This window comes from Bufo gargarizans, chromosome 3 (assembly GCF_014858855.1).
Source record: "Bufo gargarizans isolate SCDJY-AF-19 chromosome 3, ASM1485885v1, whole genome shotgun sequence".
Classification (NCBI taxonomy): Eukaryota; Metazoa; Chordata; class Amphibia; order Anura; family Bufonidae; genus Bufo; species Bufo gargarizans.
Genome location: NC_058082.1, coordinates 214,228,104 through 214,255,355, shown reverse-complemented (window position 1 = coordinate 214,255,355; position 27,252 = coordinate 214,228,104). Strand labels below are relative to the sequence as shown.

General features: G+C 41.9%; 1 protein-coding gene across 1 annotated transcript in view; it reads left to right on the top strand.

The window, feature by feature from the left end:
* Nucleotides 1-27,252, top strand: part of TBC1D8 (TBC1 domain family member 8) — an 89,280-nt gene that overhangs the window by 40,909 nt on the left and 21,119 nt on the right. The window contains 5 exon segments of the mRNA XM_044284566.1: nt 13,353-13,593; nt 19,525-19,564; nt 19,566-19,733; nt 22,653-22,835; nt 24,101-24,250. Coding sequence (XP_044140501.1) covers nt 13,353-13,593; nt 19,525-19,564; nt 19,566-19,733; nt 22,653-22,835; nt 24,101-24,250 — 782 coding nt within the window.

The window sequence follows — 27,252 nt, the reverse complement described above, 5'->3', positions numbered from 1 at the left end:
AGGTGCTTCTAAAAAAATTAGCATATTGTGATAAAGTTCATTATTTTCTGTAATGTACTGATAAACATTAGACTTTCATATATTTTAGATTCATTACACACCAACTGAAGTAGTTCAAGCCTTTTATTGTTTTAATATTGATGATTTTGGCATACAGCTCATGAAAACCCAAATTTCCTATCTAAAAAAATTAGCATATTTCATCCGACCAATAAAAGAAAAGGTGTTTTTAATACAAAAAAAGTCAACCTTCAAATAATGATGTTCAGTTCTGCACTCAATACTTGGTCGGGAATCCTTTTGCAGAAATGACTGCTTCAATGCGGCGTGGCATGGAGGCAATCAGCCTGTGGCACTGCTGAGGTGTTATGGAGGCCCAGGCTATGAGCTGTGCGCTGCGATTGGCCAGCAGTGCAGCAAGGGACACGCCTCCTACAAGAAAACAGTCAGAGGGAGCGCAGGCACCGGAGCCTATACCGGGCGAACGGAGCGGCGCCCAGACTTACTAGTAAGTGCAGGGGGACCCCTGGGCGCCGCTCTGCCCACAGGTATAGTTAGTTTTTCGTTTGTAGAGTAGTGAAAGGTCCTCTTTAAGCTCATCCAGAGTGTTGGGTCTTGCGTCTCTCAACTTTCTCTTCCCAATATCCCACAGATTCTCTATGGGGTTCAGGTCAGGAGAGTTGGCAGACCAATTGAGCACAGTAATACCATGGTCAGTGCCAAAACCACTGGTAAATGGTTTACTGTGAGCAGGTGCCAGGTCGTGCTGAAAAATGAAATCTTCATCTCCATAAAGCTTTTCAGCAGATGGCAGCATGAAGTGCTCCAAAATCTCCTGATGGCTAGCTGCATTGACCCTGCCCTTGATAAAACACAGTGGACCAACACCAGCAGCTGACATGGCACCCCAGACCATCACTGACTGTGGGTACTTGACACTGGACTTCAGGCATTTTGGCATTTCCCTCTCCCCAGTCTTCCTCCAGACTCTGGCACCTTGATTTCCGAATGACATGCAAAATTTGCTTTCATCCGAAAAAAGTACTTTGGACCACTGAGCAACAGTCCAGTGCTGCTTCTCTGTAGCCCAGGTCAGGAGCTTCTGCCGCTGTTTCTGGTTCAAAAGTGGCTTGACCTGGGGAATGCGGCACCTGTAGCCCATTTCCTGCACACGCCTGTACACGGTGGCTCTGGATGTTTCTACTCCAGACTCAGTCCACTGCTTCCGCAGGTCCACCAAGGTCTGGAATCGGTCCTTCTCCACAATCTTCCTCAGGGTCCGGTCACCTCTTCTCGTTGTGCAGCGTTTTCTGCCACACTTTTTCCTTCCCACAGACTTCCCACTGAGGTGCCTTGATACAGCACTCTGGGAACAGCCTATTCGTTCAGAAATGTCTTTCTGTGTCTTACCCTCTTGCTTGAGGGTGTCATTGATGGCCTTTTGGACAGCAGTCAGGTCGGCAGTCTTACCCATGATTGCGGTTTTGAGTAATGAACCAGGCTGGGAGTTTTTAAAAGTCTCAGGAATCTTTTGCAGGTGTTTAGAGTTAATTAGTTGATTCAGATGATTAGGTTAATAGCTCGTTTAGAGAACCTTTTCATGATATGCTAATTTTTTTAGATAGGAATTTGGGGTTTTCATGAGCTGTATGCCAAAATCATCAATATTAAAACAATAAAAGGCTTGAACTACTTCAGTTGGTGTGTAATGAATCTAAAATATATGAAAGTCTAATGTTTATCAGTACATTACAGAAAATAATGAACTTTATCACAATATGCTAATTTTTTTAGAAGGACCTGTATATAATATAATTTTATTTTCTTTTTTTCTTTTTCACTCTTTCTTCCCGGAGCCACAAAAAAAAATATTTTTCTGTTCACAAAGCCCTATAAGGGCTTGTTTTTCGCAAGGCAAGTTGCACTTTCTAATTCCACCATTTTAATATTGCATACAATGTAGTGGGGAGCTGAAAAAAAAATCCAAATGAGGTGAAATTGGGGAAAAAAAGTGCAATTCCACAACAGTTTTATGGGTTTTGTTTTTACGGCGTTGCCTATACGGTACAAATGACATGTTACTTTCATTCTCCAAGTCAAAATGATTACGATGGTACCGCATGTGTATAGTTAACAAAAAAATAAAACCCATCACTATATTCTGACCTCTAACGTTTTTGCAGTTATGTATATGGAGCCGTGTTTTGTGGGGCGATCTGTACTTTTTTTTTTTTTTGGGTGTGTATGACTTTTTGATCACTTTTTATTAAATTTTTTAGGTGGGAGGTAAAGTAACTAAAAAAGGCGAATCGGCTACATAGGATAAATATTTTTATGTTTTAATAGTGCGGCATTTTCGCATGCGGCAGTGCCCATCATGTATGTTTTTTATTGTTTACATATTTTTATTTACTGTAAAGGAGTCATTTGAAAAAAAAAAAATAAAAAAAAATATATATATATATATATTTAATTTATTTTTTTTATAGTTCACATAGGCACCATAACAAGCAATCATCAGATAAGCATTGGTTATAAGAAATACACTATGGGGACATTTACTAATCAGAAATTCTCCTAAATTAGGCGTATTTCAGACACAACAGTTAGTTGCTCCGCTATCTGCAACTTTCCTCGCTCATGCCAGGTCTAAAATTGTGGGCGGGGAAGGGGACGGGCCGGCAGGACTGTCTCATTCATAATTTTCTATGCCTGTTTTAGGTGTGGAAAATGGTCTTAATGTAAGACCTCTTGGAAGTGTGGGTCTCTTCATAACTTCGGTGGATCCACTGCCAGCTAGGGGGCTTTATTGAGACCAGCTTCTAAGGCTCCATTCACACGTCCGTAATGATGGGTCTGCATCCGTTCGGATCAGGTGCGGACCCATTCATTCTCTATGGGGACGGAATGGATGCGGAGAGCCACTCTTGCGGTTCCTCTGCACGCAAGTGGACGCCATCTTTAAAGTCCTGACTGTGCCGTACATGTTAACATTAAGACCACCTCCTGCACAGCTATCAGTGATAGGTAACTACCTTTTTGTGTACACACACGGAGAATGCAATCAATCACTGATAAGTTTTACTGAATCTTTTCACATAAAACCTATATATCAATCTGTTTGGCATCCCCTGATCTATAACATGGTGCCTGCAGATTACACTGCATTTTCGTGGAGACAGATTCCCTTTAACTATCTTTAACTAACTTTTCTCCAAACTGTCACATTTTAGATTATTTAGTCATGTTATACATGTATTTAATCAAGATTGGGTCTCCTCTAGCAACTTGACTAAAGGCATCTCATTTTCTGTAGTTTTTCTTGTACAGACAGGATCTGTCTACAGTGGCTTGATGTTACAGGTTCTAAACAATAGAGCTCATTCATACAGGTTTCTACGAAGTTCACAAGCCTATGTTTAATTCTCCTTGTGTCAGCGGCCTCACAATATTCTTGTTCTGAAACTAGTAGAACCTGTTTTATATCAGCTTTTTTTCCTAGAAACCGTTTTACTGTTCTTTACTTTGTTTTCATTTCCATGGAACGATAACTGATTTTCAGGATGAAGAAATTGGACATTTTTACTATAATAGTCATTTTGGAGTTCTAACATGTTATGAATTAAAATGTCAGACCAAGTAAAGCATACACTGGGTGACAGCCAGGATCTGTCAATCTCTGGGGTTAAAACTGTGGTCCCAGCTCTCTTCATGTCATTGATCAGCTCCTCCCTTGTAGTTCTGGGCTGATTCCTCACCGTTCTTATAATCAGTGATACCCCACGAGGTGAGATCTTGCATGGAGCCCCAGTCCAAGGGAGACAGACAGTCGTCTTTAGCCTCTTCCATTTTCTAACAATTGCTCCAACAGTTGATCTATTTTCACCAAGCTGCTTGGCAATTGCCCCGTAGCCCTTTCCAGTCTTGTGGAGGCCCACAATTTTGTGTCTGGTGTCTTTTGACAGCTCTTTGGTCTTGCCCATGGTAGTAGTTGGCGTCGGACTGACTGTGGGGTGGACAGGTGTCTTTAAAGAGCTCAGCCAGGTCCTACTAAGTTGGATTAATGAGTGGAGTAGAGGTGGACTTTTTAAAGGCATAGTAACAGGTCTTTAAGAGCCAGAATTCTTGCTGTTTCTTAGGTGTTCAAATACTTATATTCAGCAGTGCAAGACAAAAAAAATTAAAAAATCATGCAATGTGATTTCCTGTTTTTTGTTTTTTTAATTCTGTCTCTCAGACTGCATGCACCTATAATTTGAATTTCAGACCCCTCCATCATTTCTAAGTGGGAGAACTTGCACCACTCACGGGGTGTTCAAATACTTCTGTTCCTCACTGTGTGTGTGTGTGTGTGTGTGTGTGTGTGTATGTATGTATGTATGTATGTGTATATATATATATATATATATATATATATATATATATATATATATATATATATATATATAGCGCTGAGTGTATGTCCGGGAAGGTTTTAGACCATGTCTTCTCTCTAGAACGTACCGTTCACAGGCCCTTAGTCTCCACATACACATAATTTTATACCAGGTTTCCATAACAACCTAGCCATTTTTCTTCAAAGCTGTGGGTCAGCTTTAAAGGGGCAGTGACCTGTGGATGACACTGTTAAGGGAGCTGAGTGCTGTACAGGTGAGTTAAGGGAGCAAAAGACTAAAAAAGTGTGAAACAACTGAAAATGTCATATTCAAGGTTCTTCAAAGTAGCCACCTTTTTCTTTGATTACTGCTTTGCACACTCTTGGCATTCTCTTGATGAGCTTCAAGAGGTAGTCACCTGAAATGGTCTCCCAACAGTCCTGAAGGAGTTCCCAGAGATGCTTAGCACTTGTTGGCCCTTTTGCCTTCACTCTGCGGTCCAGCTCAACCCAAACTATCTCGATTGAGTTCAGGTCCAGTGACTGTGGAGGCCAGGTCATCTGGCGCAGCACCCCATCACTCTCCTTCGTAGTCAAATAGCCCTTAGACAGCCTGGAGGTGTGTTTGGGGTCATTGTCCTGTTGAAAAATAAATGATGGTCCAACTAAATGCAAACCAGATGGAATAGCATGCCGCTGCAAGATGCTGTGGTAGCCATGCTGGTTCAGTATGCCTTCAATTTTGAATAAATCCCCAACAGTGTCACCAGCAAAGCACCCCCACACCATCACACCTCCTCCTCCATGCTTCACGGTGGGAACCAGGCATGTAGAGTCCATCCGTTCACCTTTTCTGCGTCGCACAAAGACACGGTGGTTGGAACCAAAGATCTCGAATTTGGACTTATCAGACCAAAGCACAGATTTCCACTGGTCTAATGTCCATTCCTTGTGTTCTTTAGCCCAAACAAGTCTCTTCTGCTTGTTGCCTGTCCTTAGCAGTGGTTTCCTAGCAGATATTCTACCATGAAGGCCTGATTCACACAGTCTCCTCTTAACAGTTGTTCTAGAGATGTGTCTGCTGCTAGAACTCTGTGTGGCATTGACCTGGTCTCTAATCTGAGCTGCTGTTAACCTGAGATTTCTGAGGCTGATGACTCAGATAAACTTATCCTCCGCAGCAGCTCTTGGTCTTCCTTTCCTGGGGCGGTCCGCATGTGAGCCAGTTTCTTTGTAGCGCTTGATGGTTTTTGTGACTGCACTTGGGGACACTTTCAAAGTTTTCCCAATTTTTCGGACTGACTGACCTTCATGGCAACTCGTTTTTCTTAGCTGCTTTTTTCTTGCCATAATACAAATTCGAACAGTCTATTCAGTAGTACTATCAGCTGTGTATCCACCTGACTTCTCCACAACGCAACTGATGGCCCCAACCCCATTTATAAGGCAAGAAATCCCACTTATTAAACCTCACAGGGCACACCTGTGAAGTGAAAACCATTTCAGGTGACTACCTCTTGAAGCTCATCAAGAGAATGCCAAGAGTGTGCAAAGCAGTATTCAAAGCAAAAGGTGGCTACTTTGAAGAACCTAGAATATGACATATTTTCAGTTGTTTCACACTTTTTTGTTATGTATATAATTCCACATGTGTTAATTCATAGTTTTGATGCCTTCAGTGTGAATCTACAATTTTCATAGTCGTGAAAATAAAGAAAACTCTTTGAATGAGAAGGTGTGTCCAAACTTTTGGTCTGTACTGTGTGTGATAGAGATATATATATATATATATATATATATATATATATATATCTCTATCTATCTCACACACACACACAGTCAGGTCCATAAATATTGGGACATCGACACAATTCTAACATATTTGGCTCTATACACCACCACGATGGATTTGAAATGAAACAAACAAGATGCTCTTTAACTGCAGACTGTCAGCTTTAATTTGAGGGTATTTACATCCAAATCAAGGTGAACGTTGTAGGAATTACAACAGTTTGCATATGTGCCTCCCACTTGTTAAAGGGACACTGACAGGCCCTATAAACATATTTAGTTATTCCTATGCAGTCATAGATCTATTAAAAGTGTATTCCAATGATGAGTACCCCCTGTCCGCACTGTAAACCATGTAAAAACAACTTTATATTCATCTGTCAATCACATTTCTTTATGCCCAAGGGGCGTTTTTTCTCATACCTTTTGTGCCCAGCCGCGCCTCAACTGTCGATTCCTAGCACCGCCCAGCTCATTATTATTCACTGCGCTGGGCGGCTCTTACATTCCCCGATCCTGTCAGATCCTGTGCATGCCCGATAGAGACTTATGGGCATCGGCCTCAATCAGACCATCTGCGCATGCGGCGGATACCTGTATCCGGCACCCTCCCAAGCCTGAAATTGAATGCGCCTGCGTCCCGTTTTCTTCTATGCGGCTGCTCTGTCTCCTGCTGCTCCTGCGCTGGGTCTATCCTCCAAGGCACTCTCATCCAGTGCTTCAGAGCACTGATGTCATCCGAAATTCTGATAGTTTATGCAAGAAACTCTTCTCTCCGCCCTCATTGCGTGGGATCTGATAGGATCGGGGACTGTAAGAGCCACCCAGCGCAGTGAATAATAATGAGCTGGGCGGCGCTAGGAATCGACAGTTGAGGAGCGGCTGGGCACAAAGGTATGAGAAAAAACGCCCCTTGGGCATAAAGAAATGTGATTGACAGATGAATATAAAGTTGTTTTTACATGGTTTACAATGTGGACAGGGCTTACTCTTATATCATTGGAATACACTTTGAATAGATCTATGACTGCATAGGAATAACTAAATATGTTTATAGGGCCTGTCGGTGTCCCTTTAAGGAACCAAAAGTAATAGGACAATTGGCTTCTCAGCTGTTCCATGGCCAGGTGTGTGTTATTCCATCATTATACCAATTACAATGAGCAGATAAATGGTCCAAAGTTCATTTCAAGTGTGCTATTTGCATTTGGAATCTGTCACTGTCAACTCTCAAGATGAGATCCAAAGAGCTGTCACTATCAGTGAAGCAAGCCATCATTAGGCTGAAAAAACAAAACAAACCCATCAGAGAGATAGCAAAAACATTAGGCGTGGCCAAAACAACTGTTTGGAACCGTCTTAAAAAGAAGAAACACACCGTTGAGCTCAGCAACACCAAAAGACCTGGAAGACCACGGAAAACAACTGTGGTGGATGACAAAATAATTCTTTCCCTGGTGAAGAAAACACCCTTCACAACAGTTGGCCAGATCATGAACACTCTCCATGAGATAGGTGTATGTGTGTCAACAATCAAGAGAAGACTTCACCAGAGTGAATACAGAGGGTTCAGATGTAAACCATTGGTGAGCCTCAAAAACAGGAAGGCTAGATTAGAGTTTGCCAAACGACATCTTAAAAGCCTTCACAGTTCTGGAACAACATCCTATGGACAGATGAGACCAAGATCAACTTGTACCAGAGTGATGGGAAGAGAAGAGTATGGAGAAGGAAAGGAACTGCTCATGATCCTAAGCATACCACCTCATCGGTGAAGCATGGTGGTGGTAGTGTCATGGTGTGGACATGTATGGCTGCCAATGGAACTGGTTCTCTTGTATTTATTGATGTTGTGACTGCTGACAAAAGCAGCAGGATGAATTCTGAAGTGTTTCGGGCGAAATATAATCTGCTCATATTCATCCAAATGCTTTAGAACTCATTGGACGGCACTTCACAGTGCAGATGGACAATGACCCAAAGCATACTGCAAAAGCAACCAAAGAGTTTTTTTTTTTTAAGGGAAAAGTGGAATATTATGTAATGGTCAAGTCAATCACCTGAGCTGAATCCTATTGAGCATGCATTTCACTTGCTGAAGATGAAACTGAAGGGAAAATGCCCCAAGAACAAGCAGGAACTGAAGACAGTTGCAGTAGAGGCCTGGCAGAGCATCACCAGGGATAAAACCCAGCGTCTGGTGACGTCTATGCGTTCCAGACTTTAGTCTGTAATTGACTGCAAAGGATTTGCAACAGAGTATTAAAAAGTGAAAGTTAGATTTCTAATTATTATTATTATTCTGTCCCTTTACTTTTTGCCCCTTAACAAGTGGGAGGCACATTTGCAAACTGTTGTAATTCCTACACCGTTCACCTGATTTGAATGTAAATACCTTCAAATTAAAGCTGACAGTCTGCAGTTAAAGCACATCTTGTTCTTTTGATTTCAAATCCATTGTGGTGGCGTATAGAGCCAAAAATGTTAGAGTTGTGTCGCTGTCCCAATATTTATGGACCTGGCTGTATTTGTACTATACTACAGGGTAGGGAAAGCATTATATATACACGGGGGCTTATACTACAGTGGGGGCACTATGCTACAGGGGACTACAGTGGGGAAGAGCTTTATATATACCGGGGCTAATATACTATGCGGTAGAGCATTATATAAACAGGGGCATTATACTATGGAGGGGAGAGCATTATATATACGGAGGCATTATAATACAAAGGGTAGGGTATTTTGTATACTGGGGCATTATACTAGAAGAGGGGGGGCATTATATACAGTGGAATGCAAAAGTTTGGGCACCCCTGGTCATTATTACTGTTACTGTGAACAGTTAAGCAAGTTGAAGATGAAATAATCCGCAAAAGGCATACAGTTAAAGGGGTTATCCCATCATAATGATCACTGTTAAATCTGTTAATGATTTGACAGTGATCATTTTTGTAAATATACTTTATTAACAAATTCCCACCGATTAGGATAAAATTCACCCCCACTTACCTTATTGTTGTGACTCGGTCTCCCCTGGTTACGACCACCGCTCTTCTCCAAAATCCTGATGGTCGCGCTTGCCCAGAAGACTCCTTTTCTCCCGGCCGGTCCGCTCGCTGTCCTGAACGCGCACGCTGCCGCGCATGCGCGACGGTGACTTCTTCCCGGCCAGAATAGTACAGAGCTGCGTACAAGTCACCATTGCGCATGTGCGGCGGCGTGCGCGTTCAGTCCAGCGCGCGGCACGGCCGGGAGAAGACTTCAATCAAGATGAAGCCCGCCCCCAGCCAGAATCCAGGAAGTGAACGCGCGGTGGCAGCAGGTAAGTTTAAAAACGCTAAGTGGGATAACCCCTTTAAAGATGACACATGCCCTTTTGTATTTTAAGCAAAAAATACATTTACATTTTCAAAATAAAAAAGGAAGAAGGCCTGAAGCAAAACTTTAGGCACCCTGTATGGTTAGTACCTAGTAGCACCCCCTTTGGCAAGTATCACCTCTTTTAAATGCTTTTTGTAGCCATCCAAGATTCTTTCAATTCTTGTTTGAGGTCTTTACATCCTTTTTTAAAGGTCCTCCAGTTCTGGACTCCTGGGTTTTCTTGCATGTATAACGCCCCCGAGTGGCATTACCACTCCTACGCCCTCCTTCTATCTGTGTATGCTGGTACGGTGTCATCCTATGTATTTATTGCCAGGTCCTGCATGATGTGAATCTACATTTCTGATTTTGTACGGTAACTGTTTAAGTCTAATGTACCTGGTTCACCAGCAGATGGCGGCAGCTATGGCAGAGCTAGTTTGTCTAAAGTGGAACCTTTTTTTCCATTCTAGCCCTCCTCTCTTGAGAGGGAGGAGTTTAGCTAGTTGGAATGAGTTTAGAGTACCCCCTGCAAGGGGAAGGGGGTGCAAGCCAGCAGAGCTCATCTTCAGCTCTTCTGGACCTAGAGGTGCAAGCCTCACAAGCCAGGAGTGAAGTTCCCTGGGTAAAGTTAAAGACAGACCAGACTACAGAAAGTAAAGTTCAGCAGAAAGGAAAAGTTTATATTTAATCTGACAGCACAGCAGAGCTAAAAAGGTTCAGATGTAGCAGAGCCAAATGTGTTTGCCTGCCAGAATTAATGCCAAGCTTGCTGGTGACCAAGATAAAGTTTGAAGATTGTTTTGTGATGCAAGTTTATTCAAGTAAAGCCGTTTTCAATGTTAATACAAAGTCTGGACTCAATCATTTCTACAAATACCTCGACTATTCCCCCTGTTTGCACTGCTTCGGACGACAACCCCTGGGGTCCCAGGATATCCAGGTAGGAGCACCGTGACACGTGCTCAGCCACAACATCTAAAGGGACATTATAGGCAACCTTTACACCGCTCTTGCATGCCTACACCTGGGTACCACCAACACCATCTACTTAGGGGGACCCAGTTCCTTGTTGCTGAAATACTCCTGGCGTCACGAAAAAAAAACTTTCACTTTAAGGGACCCCTGGTATGGTAGTACCCTGTAAATTGCACATGCACTGCTCTTTTGAGGTCTATCCACAGATTTTCAACAATGTTCAGATCAGGGAACTGTGAGGGTTATGGTTAAACCTTCAGCTTGCGACTTTTGAGGTAGTCTGTTGTGGATATTGAGGTTTGTTTAGGATCAGTTTCCATTTGTAGAAGCCATCCACTTTTCAATTAAAGCTTTTTTTTTTTTTTCTTTTTTACAGTTTGTGTTATGTTTGCTTCCAGAATTTTCAGGAATTTCATTGAATCTTTTCTTCCCTCTACCTGTGAAATGTTCTTCGTGCCATTGGCTGCAACACAACGCCAAAGCATGATTGTTCACCCCTATGCTTAATGGTTGGAGAGGAGTTCTTATCATGAAATTCTGTGCCTTTTTTTTTTTTTCTTTTTTCTCTAAAAAACCTTTGCTCATTGAGGCCAAAGAGTTCTATGTTGACCTCAGGACATGTTTCCAAAATGCATCAGGCTTGTCTAGATGTTCTATTGCAAACTTCTGGCACTGAATTTTGTGGTATGGATGCAGGAGAGGGTTTCTTCTGATGACTCTTCCATAAAGGCCATATTTGTGCAGGTGTCAATTTAACAGTAGAACAATGTACCACAACTCCAGAGTCTGCTGAATCTTTCTGAAGGTCTTTTGCAGTCAAGTGGGGGTTCTTATTGGCCTTTTTAGCAATCCTGTCTCTGAAATTATTCTTGGTCTTCCAGACCTTTGTTAGTTATCTGAGCGCTCAAATCTCTTTGGACTATGTTCTGTGCAGGGGTGGTTACTTAAAGGGAACCTGTCACCATGATTTTGCGCATAGAGCTAGGGACATGGGCTGCTAGATGGCCGCTAGCACATCTGCAGTACCCAGGTCCCATAGCTCTCTGCGCGTTTGTGTTAAAAAACAGTTTTGATTGATATGCAAATTACCTGATATGAGTCCTGTATCCGGAGATGAGTCAAGCGGAAAGGAGCCCAGCACCGCCCCGCGTCCTCCGAATCTCCTCCTTGCTAGCTGACGTCACAGAGCTGGAGCGCCGAAATCTTGCGATGCGCGAGCTAGCGCATGCGTAGTTCGTTCCCTGTGCTGATGCCAGTACAGGGAATAAACATGATGCCGACACTGCGCATGCGCTAGCTTACGCATCGCGAGATTTCGGCGCTCCAGCTCTGTGACGTCAGCCAGCAAGGAGGAGATTCGGAGGACGCGGGGCGGTGCTGGGCTCCTTTCCGCTTGACTCATCTCCGGATACAGGACTCATATCAGGTCATTTGCATATCAATAAAAACTTTTTTTAACACAATAAAAGCGCAGAGAGCGTGGGTCTTCCTTGATTTTTGGAGGATCCACGGACATGAAAGTCAAGTTTGCCATTGAAATGATAGGAAAAAACGGACACGGATCACGGACACGGATGACAATCTTGTGTGCATCCGTGATTTTTTTTCACGGACCCATTGACTTGAATGGGTCCATGAACCGTTGGCCGTGAAAAAAATAGGACAGGTATTTTTTTCACGGCCAGGAAACACGGATCACGGATGCGGCTGCCAAACGGTGCATTTTCCGATTTTTCCACGGACCCATTGAAAGTCAATGGGTCCGCGAAAGAAAACGGCACAACGGCCACGGATGCACACAACGGTCACTTAAAATTTGCAACAAAAATTTACTGTTGTGGCTTTTTGGCTTTTAAAATCTGCACTGCGGGTCAGTTTCTATGTGGAAAATCTCCACAGCATGTGGACTAGGTCTGTAAAACCTGGTGTATTCCACTATGGATTTTTACTTGCACAAATCTGCATCTGAAGTCCATAGCAATTATTGTATTTATGGATTACCCCTTGGATAGTATTGTGGAAGTTCATCTTTTTTTTTTTTTTTAACAGTATAGTAAAGATTAATATTTAAAAGCGTTTATTAAGTAGGTGCCAGTATGTCTGAAACATTGTCATTGACTGCAAAGAATTATTAAAACTGAAGAACCATCAATTGTAATAAGTCAGTACACATTACATGTGTACCCAGTACGAGTCAATATCAGCAATGAGAGCCTGTTTCAGTAATCATGCACTAACCTTTATTAATATTGGATCCTGTCTTCTCCTATGATTGATTGTATTCAGTTTCTTTAGAGAAACAACAGATTTTTATGTGTTATTGATCCTTTTATCTCTGACAAGTGCTTCATGTCCTATACAGTATCCTTTTGTATCGTTGTTGTGTGAGCATCCTATTTTTCCGGATTAAAGTGGCTTCTTTTAGTACAATTATCTGCTACCTACTCTAGACATGCTGAGATTTTGATACTAGCTTACAGATTGGGTTTGTACTACCTGTAAAAATCTCTAACACAAAAAACTATTTACATAGAATATTCACATAGAGACTTAAATGAGAATGAGTTGTGCCTAGGCCACATGACCAGTGAACTTGACATCACTGACCTAGGAAAAGACCGTGGGGCTAACCCGGAGCACCATGGCCTCTTTAAACATCTGATCGGCTGGGGTGCTGGAGTTGGACCCCTGTCAAACACTGATGACCTATTCCTAAGTTAAGTCTTCAGCTTTAAACACTTGGACAACCCCTTTTAATATAAAGTCTGAATAAATAATTTGGCTAAATGGCATTGGAATTAGTTGACAGCACTTTTTCATTATATTTTTATTTTTCTCTTTTAAGTAAAACTTGTGATCCCCTGGGTGGACGTTCAGAAACTCGAAAGAGCATCAAACGTTCTTATGGCGGATATCATCATGGTGTACACACATGGGAAAGAACGGGAGTTCTCCATGTTTCTTGATATCAATGAGGTGTTTAGAATAATGGAGCAGCTTGCAGATGTGACGGTCAGAAGGCTGCTGGACAATGAAATCTATGAACTAGACCAAAATCTGCAGCAACCATCGCAAATCACTAAGAGGTAAGTGTTTTTAATTTCATGCAGCTCTCTCGCCATACTATACTGCCCTGTTTGAGGAAAAAAAACTCACCTTCTCCCTGGCTGTGACGCTCTGCGCTGCGATTGGACAGCGCTACAGCCAGGGAGAAGGAACGCCCAGGAGAGAAGCTGATGTCTCCTCCCTGGTGTTCCGATAGTGGTAATTAGCATATAGCGCGGGAGATGACAACGGGGGCCACTGCGGGCGAACAGAGCGGCGGCCAGATATAATGGGCGCCGCTCTACATGTCCTGCAACTTAGTTAACAAAGTCCGGACCCATGAAAAGTCCTCTTTAAATTGGTCAGCCCATGAATACTAGTTATTGCTTATGCACAAGATAGGTGATAAATGTATTTTGACCGGGGGTCTGACTGCTGAAACCTCCACTAATCACGAGAATGTGAATTCACTGTATATGGAACTGTTAAGTACATCGATGGGCTATCTTGGGAATCCCCGTTCTTGTGATTGTAGAGGTCCCTGTGATCAGACCTCCAGCAATCCTATATGTATGACCTATCCTGTGGTATGAATGCTGTTCATGGGCAAACACCTTTTTAAACGTCCATTATTTTGAAACTTCATAAATGTTATACTATATATCTACATATCTCTTATATGCTGATTATACAGATTAGTACACCAGACCACATTTAGGTTTGTTGATGCCGTTTTTGAAACCAAAGCCAGGAGACAGATCGTAAATGGAGGACACCTATAAAGAAAAGACCGTCATCTCCTCTTTTTGTAAACACTCCTGGCTTTGGCTTCATAAACTGCATACAAATCCTGCTTGATCTTCATTTTAGAGATTAGATGGTAAATTACAATAGCTTTAAATTCATCTTGACCTTGAAAGATCTGGTTTTGGCATGTCCTCTCTTTTTTTACTTTGTCGCAGGGACCGTCAGGTGTATTGCGCTTCCTGGTAGTCTAGATCTGTACGCACATGAATAGTTAATGAATCAATCTCTAATAGTCATTAAAAATACTCTTCTGGCTCTGCTCATGAGCACATAATAATTATGGCTATTAGGCATCCTGCTGCTTATTGACTTTCCATCCGTTTTTTTTTCTTCCTTTTAATCTCAGACTGATGTTGTGGGGTACATCTGGCTTAGGTTTTGCAAATGGACTGAAGTGGTATAATGAAATTTGGTGTGGACTGGAGTACTAATGCCTGCTATCCTGTAATGTGCTATTAACATTTAAAATCCTGGGAAGCCATTATTTGGCATCTTCTAATAATTTTAAAGGGATACTTGGCTCCTTGTTGTGCTAGGCCATCCAACAAATTATCTAACTATTCAGTACTTTACTGCAGTCAATAAATATCAAGGCCATGTCCTGAATTTGTGAACTCCAATTAAAGGGTTACTGTCATATTTTTATTTTATTTGCTAGTTTATTACAGCTAGGCATGTATACCTCAGTTAGTCTGTCAATGATTGCCAAAAGATCTGTAATTACCTTATAAAAACAGCTTTTATTAAAGGGGTTCTGCAGTTTTTTTAAACTGATAATCTATCCTCTGGATAGATTATCGGCATCTGATCGGCGGGGGCTTGACACCCGGGACCCCTGCCGATCAGCTGTTTGAGAAGGCAGCGGCTCTTGCAGTAGCGCTGCGGCCTTCTCGCTGTTTACCACATGCCCAGTGACGTCACAACTAGTATCACTGGCCTGGGCGCGGCTAAGGTCCGTTCACTTGAATGGAGCTTAGCCTTGCCCAGGCTAGTGATACCTGTCATGACGTCACTGGGCCTGTGGTAAATAGCGACAAGGCCGCTGCACTACTGCCAGCGCCTCTGCCTTCTCAAACAGCCGATCAGATGCCGATGGATCATCAGTGTAAGAAAAACTGCAGAACCCCTTTAATGTCCCCTATTCTTTTCCACTGCTCCCTTAAGACAGTTGCTATGGCTCGCCTGTCTCTGGCTAAGGCTACTTTCACACTAGCGTTAAAGTTCTCCGGTATTGAGTTCCGTCATAGGGGCTTAATACCGGAAAAAAACGCATCAGTTTTATTCTAATGCATTCTGAATAGAAAGCAATCCATTCAGTATGCATTAGGATGTCTTCTGTTCCGTCCCTTTTACAGTATTTGGCCAGAAAAAATACTGCAGCATTGAAATGTATTAATGACGGATGTGGTACTAAGTGTTCAAGAAATTGCAGCCTTGATAGATACGGTTTTCCAGTCTGCGCATGTGCAGATTTTTTTTAAATGTGAATAAAATAACAGATCTGTTTTTTCGGATGACACCGGAGAGACGGATCCGGTATTTTTAATATGGCTGTATATACATTACATGGAGAAGAACAAGAAAAGGACTTGTATATTCTGGTTACAAGTAAGCTAAGCAGCAGTACTCTATGTCAGGCAGCGGCTGCAAATGCAAATATGATTTGGGGGTATATTAAAAGAAAGAGAAAACCCATTGGCTAACCTGAACCTCAGATGGTCCGAAAAATGCTGCCTTCACATGGACTGCATTTCACAAACCACACACAGCCGTGTGAAAGCAGCCCAAATGTCCGTAACGTTGATGGAGAAGGGGTTCTCCAGGAATTAAAAAAAGGAAAATGCCTAAATATTATTTTATAATAAATATATTCACAAATACCTTTTATTACTTAGAATGGCTTGTTTTGTCTAGGGAGCAATCAGTAGTGGAAATAAAATGGCCGCCGCCCTATACGTACACACAAAACCTGTCCTAATCACACAGCAGGACAAGTTACTTCACCACAATGAGCCATAGTGCTGCCTCATCCTCCTCTCTGCTCTGCTTGTCAGGAATCATGATCCTGAATACAGGTGAATCTCTTTGGGTATGGAGATGCTGAGGAGCCATGAGAGGAGGGTGTGGCTAATGAGCAGCAGCACTTGTATGCAGTCTCCATTACTACAGTTTGTCCTGTCCGTCCTCTCTGTACTTAATGTCTCCTCATGAACTAAATTCCCCAGAGATTCAGCTAAAGTTCTTATCATCTGTATTTAGGATCATAATCCCTGACGAGTAAAGAGGAGGATGAGGCAGCTCTTTACCTCAGTGTTGTAAAGTAACTTGTCCTCATGTGTGATCAGGACAGGTTTTGTGTGAACTGATGGGACAGTGGCCATTTTGTTTCCACTGATGATTGCTCCCCAGACAGGGGTCGTGCAAGCACTGATTCCTTTTCAAAATCATTGATAATGATGACACTGATATGAAGACACTGCACAGCTTCTTAAAAGTAGCAATTAATGTTGTGCAATTGATCTGAGAAAGGTTGAACTTAACTATGTATCTTCTAGAAACTGAACAATGCTGCAGACTACTGCAGAGAAGTCTCAGCTACAAAGGACAGTACTGCTGTTGCTTTGCACACACAGGACTTCTGCTTTCACAGACATTTCCTAGAAGAGAACTGTGCTTTGATTGTAGGTTGGGGCTAGCTTATATTTTGCCTCCTGTGCTTCATGGAAGGAGGAAGCAGTGTCATCTGCTTTTAGTTAGGAGTTCATTATTATTCAAGCTATTTATTTAGATCATTTCAGGGTTTAGGGTTTATGGGGTTAAGTATTGAGGAGGGATTTATTGAGACGGGCATTTCATATATCAGTCTCAATCAGTAGCGTGCAGGAGTAAGATGCACCAAATTTTGTTAAGATGGAAGAAGAAAATCATGGTGTTACGATGGGGGTTTGTTGCTGCTACTATCCCGTGTGCACTGGCGCCTGCTGCCTGTGTGTGAATTAGTACTTTTGTTTCTTGTATCTCTCTCCTCAGTTGCAGTACTGCAAGGGTTGACCTTCTCTTGCTCTGTGAGCTGCTGCCCGGCTGTTTCCAGTTCCTCATCAGCCTGGGCTGTATGTGCTCAGCTGTATCTTTTATTCTTTGTCTGAGCAATAGGGCTGTAAAGAGCTATAATCCTTTTGTCTGCCTGTGTACCGACCTCTGCCCGATTCCTTGATTCTGACTCCACCTACCCTGACTTCTGACTGTTACCTGTGAGAACTGCATGATCCCTCAGTGCTTTGCATCGGTGTCTCTGACCCTGTGGCCCGCAGCCAGCCGCACCGGAATTATTCTAAGAGGTAGTGACCTGGTGGCTCCCCTGTAGCAAAGAGCAGATTCATGTATAGAGGTTAAACATCTGCACACTTTTTAGACTTGCATTCAGTACGTTTTTTGTTTCTCATCTTTTATGTTGCAAATCAGATTATAGGCAGCAAATGTTTTTGGTCACCAGCCCTTCTTCAAGCCATCTGATTGCATAACCATGCTTTTCCGATATCTCACTGTTTAGGCAATCCCTGTGATGAGCCGGGTGCAAGCCTCTGAATAAATTCTGTATAACCTCTGGAAGTCCGGGAGCCAGAAAATCTCTGGCGTAGATTCGCACTATAATTTACTCCAGTTTGTATTGGAAGCTCCACTCCCTCCTGTTAAGTCCTGTCCAATTTTTAATAAAAGTGACAACTGTGTCATAAAACTGAGCAAAACCGCTTTGCCATGATATTTGCTAATAAAATCATCCCTATGTGTATAGAGGACAGGCTGTAAATTTTCTTACTCATTTCAAATTGTGTTGTTGTGTTGGAAGATCAATGTTCTAAACCAGTATGTATAGACAGCAATATATGTATGCCAAAAGCACAGGGATGGGTAAAGGGGTTGTTTCATTTCAGCAAATGTTATTTTCCATGTGGAGGAAGTTAGTTAATGCAAGCCACTTTCTAATGTATTGTCATTGTCCATGTTGCTTTATTTGCTGGCATGATTTGTTTATACACTGCTCATTTCCATGGTTACGACCACCCTGCAATCCAGTAGTGGTGGTCGTGCTTGCCCACTATAGGAAAACGCGCCAGCCTATGTGCACTCATACTGTCCCAGCCTAGCATGACCACCGCATGGTCGTAACCATGGAAATGAGCAATGTATAATGTGATAGAAAATGTATCAAGCCAGCAAAGTAATCAATATGGAGAATCAGAATACATAAGTAAGTGGCTTGTATTCACTGTCTCTTCATGATAAATGCAGCTTGCTGAAGTGAGGCAACCCCTTTAAGTTTCACAGAATCATACACAGAACATCAGTGGAAATATTTTATTGTAGGTATAACAGACACCTAGAGCAGAGCTGTCAATCACATTGCAGTCCTTTCTCCATCTAGGTGCTAATAGGGTTACACATCAGTAGTGTATACAGATTTATTTTATTTTTTTATCTGTTGTGCGCAATATTTTGTGTGAAGTGTCATTACTCCTGCTCGTGACGGAGTTGTGCACAGTTTTCTGATATGACACAGTATAATCCTGATGAAGCCCTATGGGGTCTGTCTGCTCGGTTATTGTAAAAGAAGTCACCGCTATCTCTCTGGTCTACTTTATGTGCAGATAAGCAGATTCTCTCATATGCTTTACGCAGCTTTTGGTCTGAATATTTTTTTTTACAGGATCTTGAGAAGAAATTACAGAGACATTTGCTGTAATTGATAATATTTTAAAGTACATTAAATATGATGACTGTCTATTATTCAGTAATGGCAACAGGCATTGGGCTATGAAATGTTATCATTCAGGCTTTCTCATGTAATTGACCTTAATAAAAAATGTCATATCCATGTAATGCAATCTGTGTGACGGCTACATCTTCTGGACCAACCGTGGCTCTTGGGAGTTGAGCTCCCTGCACCATAGATCATTATGATGCTTTGAGTTCTGCTAACCTGGACCTCAGATGGTCCGGAAAAATGCGGCCATCACATGGACTGCATATCGCAGAGCACACACAGCCGTGTGAAAGCTGTCCAAATGTTTGTAACATTGATTTGTTCAAATAATATAGGTTAGTTGACATTATACTTTGGTTAATATCATAAGAAATAAAGAGTAATCTGGTGTTTCTTGTCAAAGGGATCTAGAAGCAAGAGCACAAAAGGAGTTTTTTCGAGCCAGTGTTTAAGCTTCCAAGAATTGAGAGCTTGTATGATGTTGTGGATTGTTCTCTGTGGACACCCTTCAGCCGATGCCATACGCCTGGCAGGATATATACTTCTGACAGCTATCTCTGCTTTGCCAGTAAGGAAGATGGCGTTTGCAATGTTATTATACCACTCAAAGAGGTAGGACTTTGATCAATTTGCCATTTATGTTTTCCTGCTTAGTCTTTTGATGTGGGTACGGCATCTGATGCATAAGATGATCTCATTTTCTGTTTTGATTCAGAGTGGTCATTCAGACATTTTGGCACAAAGGATAGGGGGCTAGTAGCCTTTATCCACCAATTAGATGGCCGTTTTTATTTTCCAAAGGGACATTAGGATAATGAAAGCTATAATCTGGTTTGTTGCTAGAGACCAGGATGCATGACGTTTTCTGGTCTGAGAGCTACATGGTCTGTCTGAACTAATTCCAAGGACTGCAATAACCATCTGAGACATTTATGGCATATCAAAAGTAGAAACTATAAATGATACATGTTAGTCCCACGTTTAGGACTCAATCTGTTTGGAGAATGAGGATCTCCTTCTTCCCCACTTCCACTCCATAAAGAAAAAGACTGGCCCATGCATGTACAGTATGTGATCAGTAAGTAGTTTCTGTGATTGAATGTTTAATACTTCCATAAAATTACAAAGAAGATGGTCACATACATACATGGCCACCTAATCTACTCCTTTCTGGGGTGCCAAATGGGTTAGGAGATCCCTGGACACAACCTATTCAGGCTAGTTAAAATGTAGATATTAATGTAGAGTAGGTGGTGATTTGACAATTTTAACTTCAAGGGAATCTGTCACCAGAATCATCACCATTAGGGTCCATTCACACGTCTATTGTTTCTTTCCTGATCTGTTCCGTTTTTTGCGGAACAGATCTGGACCCATTCATTTTCAATGGGTGCTGAAAAAAAAAAAAAAATCAGACATTGTGCTGTCCGATTTTTTTTTTTAATTTTTTTTTTTTTTTTTTCCGGACCCATTGAAAATGAATGGGTCAGATCTGGTCCAGATCTGTTCCGCAAAAACGGAATAGATCAGGAAAGAAACATCGGACGTGTGAATGGACCCTTAAACTAAACCTATTGTCTTGTAGCACTTACTATCTCCTTTCCAGATGTGCTTTTCTTTCCTTGCTGCTTGGTTTCTATCTTGAAAAAAATCCACTTTATTCCTTATGCAAATGAGACAATAAGGTGCCCAGAGGGGCGTTATTTTTGTTCAAAGGTGCCCAGGAACACCCCCATTGAGTGCCCAGGCCCGCCCTCCAGCAGAGCCCAGGCACGCCTCTCCTCGGCTCATACTCTACGCCCCCCAGCAGCGCTGTTGTCTCCCCCCCCCACACACTATATCACTAACAGCAGAGACTCCGACCACCCTTGCCTTCTGTGTCACTGACAAATCTTGCTGCGCTCTTCTAGCAGAGGATGAAACAGTCACTGGGCTCGGCGCATGCCCAGTGAAACATTTGAGGCTGATGCCCTCCGTTCCGAACACTGCAAGCGCCTCCACTCTTCCCGTTCAACTGAGGGAATCAGCCTCCAATGTTTCAGTGACTGTTTCATCCTCTGCTGGAAGAGCGCAGCAAGATTTGTCAGTGACACTGAAGGAAAAGGTGGGGGGGGTTCTCTGCTAATGATATAGTGGGGGGGGGGGGGAGACACAGCGCTGCTGGAGGGCGTAGAGTATGAGGAGAGGTGTGCCTGGGCTCTGCTGGAGGGCGGGCCTGGGCACCTTTGAACAAAAATACTGTCCCTCTGGGCACCTTACTGGCTCATTTGCATAAGGAATAAAGTGGATTTTTTCAAGATAGAAAGCAAGCAGCAAGGAAAGAAAAGCACATCTGGAAAGGAGGTTGTAAGTGCTGCAAGACAATAGTTTTAGTTTAATGGTGATGATTCTGGTGACAGATTCCCTTTAATGCACATGTAACTTAACATCTCTATAGGTTAGCCTGTAACCAGGGCATGTGACAAGACAGCCTGCCTACCAACCATCTTCTTACAAACTGCAGATACGTCAACTTTATTCTTACTTTTTTCTTTCCATAACATTTTTGTACTGTTAAAAGGGTTGTCTCACTTCAGCTAACAGAATTTACCATGTCGAGAAAGTTAATATAATACACTTATTAATGTATTGTGATTGTCCATATTGCTTCCTTTGCTGGCTTGATTCATTTTTCCATCACATTATACACTGCTAGTTTCTGAAGAATATCGCCACCACTGCAACGCAGATATGAGGTGGCTGGGTTGGGAGGTGCTGCGCATTTGCGCTCTCTCAAGGTTCCGACCGCCAGAGAGGCCAATGCTTTTTCCTATAGTGTACAAGCATGACCACCACTGATGGATTGCAGGATGGTCTGTAACCATGGAAACGAGCAGTGTATAATGTGATGGAAAATTGATTCAAGCCAGCAGAGGAGGCAATCTGGACAATCACAATACATTAGTAAGTGCATTGTATTAACTAACTTTCTCTACACGATAAATGCCATTTGCTAAAGTGAGACAACCTCTTTTAAGACTATTATGACACATGAGTAGTACTGCGATCAGGAGTATGGGTCGCTAAATTTTATATTCATACTGCCCCACGTTCTGCTTTTTTGCTGGCAAAGCTGGACGCACATTATGGATGGGACCTTCTGAGAGAGAGAGTTGGTAAGGAAGTCGTTAGAAATTGACAACCCCCTTGTTTTTTACCTTCTTTTTGTATCACGTGGTATTGTTACGGGAGTTTTTTTAGCTGGTGGACACCTGATACTATGTTGTTCTGCCAGTATAAACAGATTTGTAGGATAGTATGGATTAATTCCCTAAATGCTTCTCACCTTTGAACCTGAAAATGTTATTAGTGGATTGCATAAACGTTTTGCATAACCATATTTTCTAGATTTTAGAGCTTTTCCTGCTTTATATGTGTACAGTATGGAAAGATTTTTTGTGTATAGCGGTATGTATGAAACTTAGTATCTGGCAAAAGAGTCTGATTTTGTTTAAATCATCCCTTTTGTTAATAATTTTTCCATGATTGAAGGTAGTAAGTGTGGAGAAGATGGAGGACACCAGTCTTCTGCCAAACCCAATCATTATCAGCATACGGCAACAGATGGCTTTTCAGTTTATTGAGCTGAAAGACCGAGAGAGTCTGGTTAATGGTTTACTCCAAAGGCTGCAGCAAGTCAATGCGAGCACAGTGTGCCCAAGAAACAGAGACCTGGTACTGTATACACAACATGCTTCATTCTTATTACCACATAGGGGGGTATTTATCATTTGTGGTGGTTTGGGTGTCAGTCTGTCTTTGCTTTATGAGCTTGTACCAAATTTATGAAGCGGTGCACAGTAATAATATATTTGGCGCAAGTGCAATGTGATGTCCACCTATGTCTGTAAAAGTATACCAGAGGGGTGCCTGCCTGGCATGGAGATGCAACTTTTTAAAATGTCACACATCCTAAATGAGACTTGAAGGTGTTCTAATCTGAAATCCTGACCTACTTTTCACTCCACTCCTAAAAATGGCAAGACTCGCCAAATGTCACAAGATATAGCCAGGGATGCTCAACCAGCGGCCCTCCAGCTGTTGCAAAACTACAAGTCCCTGCATGACCTATTAGCTGTAGGCTGTCCAGGCATGCTGAGAGTTGTAGTTCTGCAACAGCTGGAGGGCCGCAAGTTGAGCTTTCCTGATATATGCCATCGTTGTGGCCATCATTTTGATTTGTGCTTCAAAATATTTGGAACCTGCTCAGTCTCATCTATGCCTTTCAGGGGTGACTTTGATTGGATAAATATTGCACAGTTCTCTTACTCCTGTAACTGGTGTGAGTGAGCATAATCTGCAGTATTGCGTTCTACAAAATGTAACCAAGGCATTTAGTGCCTGAATGGTCACATCAACAGTTCAACTTTTCAAAACAATACTTTCGATGAAGAATATTTTTTATTTATTTAATACTTTTTTTTTCTTGCAGATTTTTAGTGTCTGCACATAGCTCACTGTGGTAAATTACATTATTGAAAGTTTGTTTTTTTATTCAGGTTAACAGAGGGCTGGAAGTGTGACGTCCCATCTGTGGTCGCGTGCACTACAGCAGCCATTCATTTGCATCAGCTGTGATGTGTCCCCAAGTGTCCTACAAGACTGCAGAGGTCATGCGTCTCTTGGGAACATATCACCACTAGGTTCAGTGAATGGCTGCACAGTGCACGTGAGCACGGATGGGACGTCACACTTCTGGTCCCCCGGTATCCTGAAGTAGCGGGGATGGGAGCCTGAATGCAACATCCAGTAGGTGAATGGATTTTTTGTCTTTTAATTACTTCTGGCCCTCGCAAAATTTTATTTTATTTGTATTATTATAATTTTAGGCTGTCAATGCAGCTTTGTTGGCAGCAGTAGTACAAGAAATTTGGGCAACCTTACTTGATTATAGAGAAAACATGCAACCATTTCTAACATAGATTTGTCTTTGTGATCAGGTGTTTGGTAAAGAAGGGTTTGGGAATATGAACATAATGGTTAATCAAGATGTGGAAGGTGGAAATGAAAAGGAGAAGTTGCCAACAAATGCAGAAGCTCTGATGTCCTCTTTTCATCAGACTGGAACTGGGAATCCCGATGCTGGAATGGTAGAGTATATTTGCTTCATAGATCTTTGACCGCTGAAAGGAGGAACTACATGCAAACTGAGACTTTCCCTTTTTATCTGTAAAGCTTTTTATGTAAAATCTCATTATCATCTGTAACATGGGTGCACAGCCCTATGCTGTTTTTGTAGCATGCAATCATCAGTATACAGACTTGTGTGTCTGAGTCCCAATGGTACAGAAAGATTGGTTGCTAAACCAACAGCAGCATCTTTGAGGGCTCATGCACACAGCCTTTGTTAGGCCGTGCCCGTATTGCGGCCCGCAAACAGCGGGTCTGCCATATGCGGGCACCGCATTACGGATGCGGACCTATTCACTTGAATGGGTCCACAATCTGGAAGCTCGGTGCGGAACGGAGACAGGAAACCCCACAGAAGCACTATGGAGTGCTTCCGTGGAGTTTCTGTCAGTGTCCCTACACTGCAAAAAAATGTTCAGTGTTTATTTGCGGTGCGGACAGATCACAGACCCATTCAAGTTGAATGGGTCTGGATCCGTCGCGGAAGCCGCACGGATGGTGCCCGTGCATTGGGGACCGCAAATTGCGGCCCCCAAATGCACGAAACTGCTGAACAACGGCCGTGTGCAGAGAATGGAGTGCAATAATTTCACGGTAGCGAAGTTCTTAATGATGATTAATGTGATGGGTGGCTTTAACGGGCAGCAAGAGTTATGGGGTACACTGTGGCTTTCACTGTTATGAGAGCACTTTGGCTCTGGTTAAAACTAATAACACTGTGTTACAGTGCCTCGTAAGATATGCACCCCTTTTGTTTTTTGTTGTTGTGTGTTTTTTTTTTTTTTTGTTTTTTTTTTTGCTTTGCATCCTTGAATTAAAACAGATTTTAATTTAGATTTTATGTAATGGACATGACAAAATGATCCAGATAGAGTGGAATGAAAAACAAATACTTAAATGAATACTTAAAAACTAAAATGTCGAAGGCAAATGTAATCACCCCCGTTGCCACGAAACCACTAAATAAGGTCTGATCCAACCAATTTCAGAAGATACATAAGTAGTTGAATAAGGTCCCCTTGGGGGCAGTCAGTGTCACATGATTTGAGCATAAATACACGTGTCCTTAAAGGTTCCTGAGTGATTGTACATTAAATCCATGATGACAAAATGTGCACAACTACAAACCTGACACCCACCAAAATCACAGACCAGGCAAGGATTCAACACCGATACCAATGATAACACTAAAGTGGCCAGAAAAAAGCCACTGCTTAAAGGGGTTCTCTGGGAATTAAGAAAATGAAAATACTTAAATATTATTTTATTATAAATATGTTACCAAGTACCTTTCATTAGTTATAATTGCTTGTTTTGTCAGGGGAGCAATCATTAGGAGAAATAAAATGGCTGCCACCCTATTAGTACACACAAAACCTGTCCTAATCACACAGGAGGGCAAGTTATGATCCTGAATACAGTCTAATATGTTCTTTAACTGAATCTCTGTAGGAATGTTTTTTTTTTTGCTTTGCATCCTTGAATTAAAACAGATTTTAATTTAGATTTTATGTAATGGACATGACAAAATGATCCAGATAGAGTGGAATGAAAAACAAATACTTAAATGAATACTTAAAAACTAAAATGTCGAGGGCAAATGTAATCACCCCCGTTGCCACGAAACCACTAAATAAGGTCTGATCCAACCAATTTCAGAAGATACATAAGTAGTTGAATAAGGTCCCCTTGGGGGCAGTCAGTGTCACATGATTTGAGCATAAATACACGTGTCCTTAAAGGTTCCTGAGTGATTGTACATTAAATCCATGATGACAAAATGTGCACAACTACAAACCTGACACCCACCAAAATCACAGACCAGGCAAGGATTCAACACCGATACCAATGATAACACTAAAGTGGCCAGAAAAAAGCCACTGCTTAAAGGGGTTCTCTGGGAATTAAGAAAATGAAAATACTTAAATATTATTTTATTATAAATATGTTACCAAGTACCTTTCATTAGTTATAATTGCTTGTTTTGTCAGGGGAGCAATCATTAGGAGAAATAAAATGGCTGCCACCCTATTAGTACACACAAAACCTGTCCTAATCACACAGGAGGGCAAGTTATGATCCTGAATACAGTCTAATATGTTCTTTAACTGAATCTCTGTAGGAATGTTTTTTTTTTTGCTTTGCATCCTTGAATTAAAACAGATTTTAATTTAGATTTTATGTAATGGACATGACAAAATGATCCAGATAGAGTGGAATGAAAAACAAATACTTAAATGAATACTTAAAAACTAAAATGTCGAGGGCAAATGTAATCACCCCCGTTGCCACGAAACCACTAAATAAGGTCTGATCCAACCAATTTCAGAAGATACATAAGTAGTTGAATAAGGTCCCCTTGGGGGCAGTCAGTGTCACATGATTTGAGCATAAATACACGTGTCCTTAAAGGTTCCTGAGTGATTGTACATTAAATCCATGATGACAAAATGTGCACAACTACAAACCTGACACCCACCAAAATCACAGACCAGGCAAGGATTCAACACCGATACCAATGATAACACTAAAGTGGCCAGAAAAAAAGCCACTGCTTAAAGGGGTTCTCTGGGAATTAAGAAAATGAAAATACTTAAATATTACTTTATTATAAATAGGTTACCAAGTACCTTTCATTAGTTATAATGGCTTGTTTTGTCAGGGGAGCAATCATTAGGAGAAATAAAATGGCTGCCACCCTATTAGTACACACAAAACCTGTCCTAATCACACAGGAGGGCAAGTTATGATCCTGAATACAGTCTAATATGTTCTTTAACTGAATCTCTGTAGGAATGGAGTTCATGAGGAGACATGAAGTATAGAGAGGACGGACAGGACAGACTGTGGTAATGGAGACTGCATACAAGTGCTGCTGCTCATTAGTCACACCCCAATCCCTCCGCTGTACTTAGTCTCCTCAGTGAACTCCATTTCTACAGAGATTCAGCAGGATCATAAT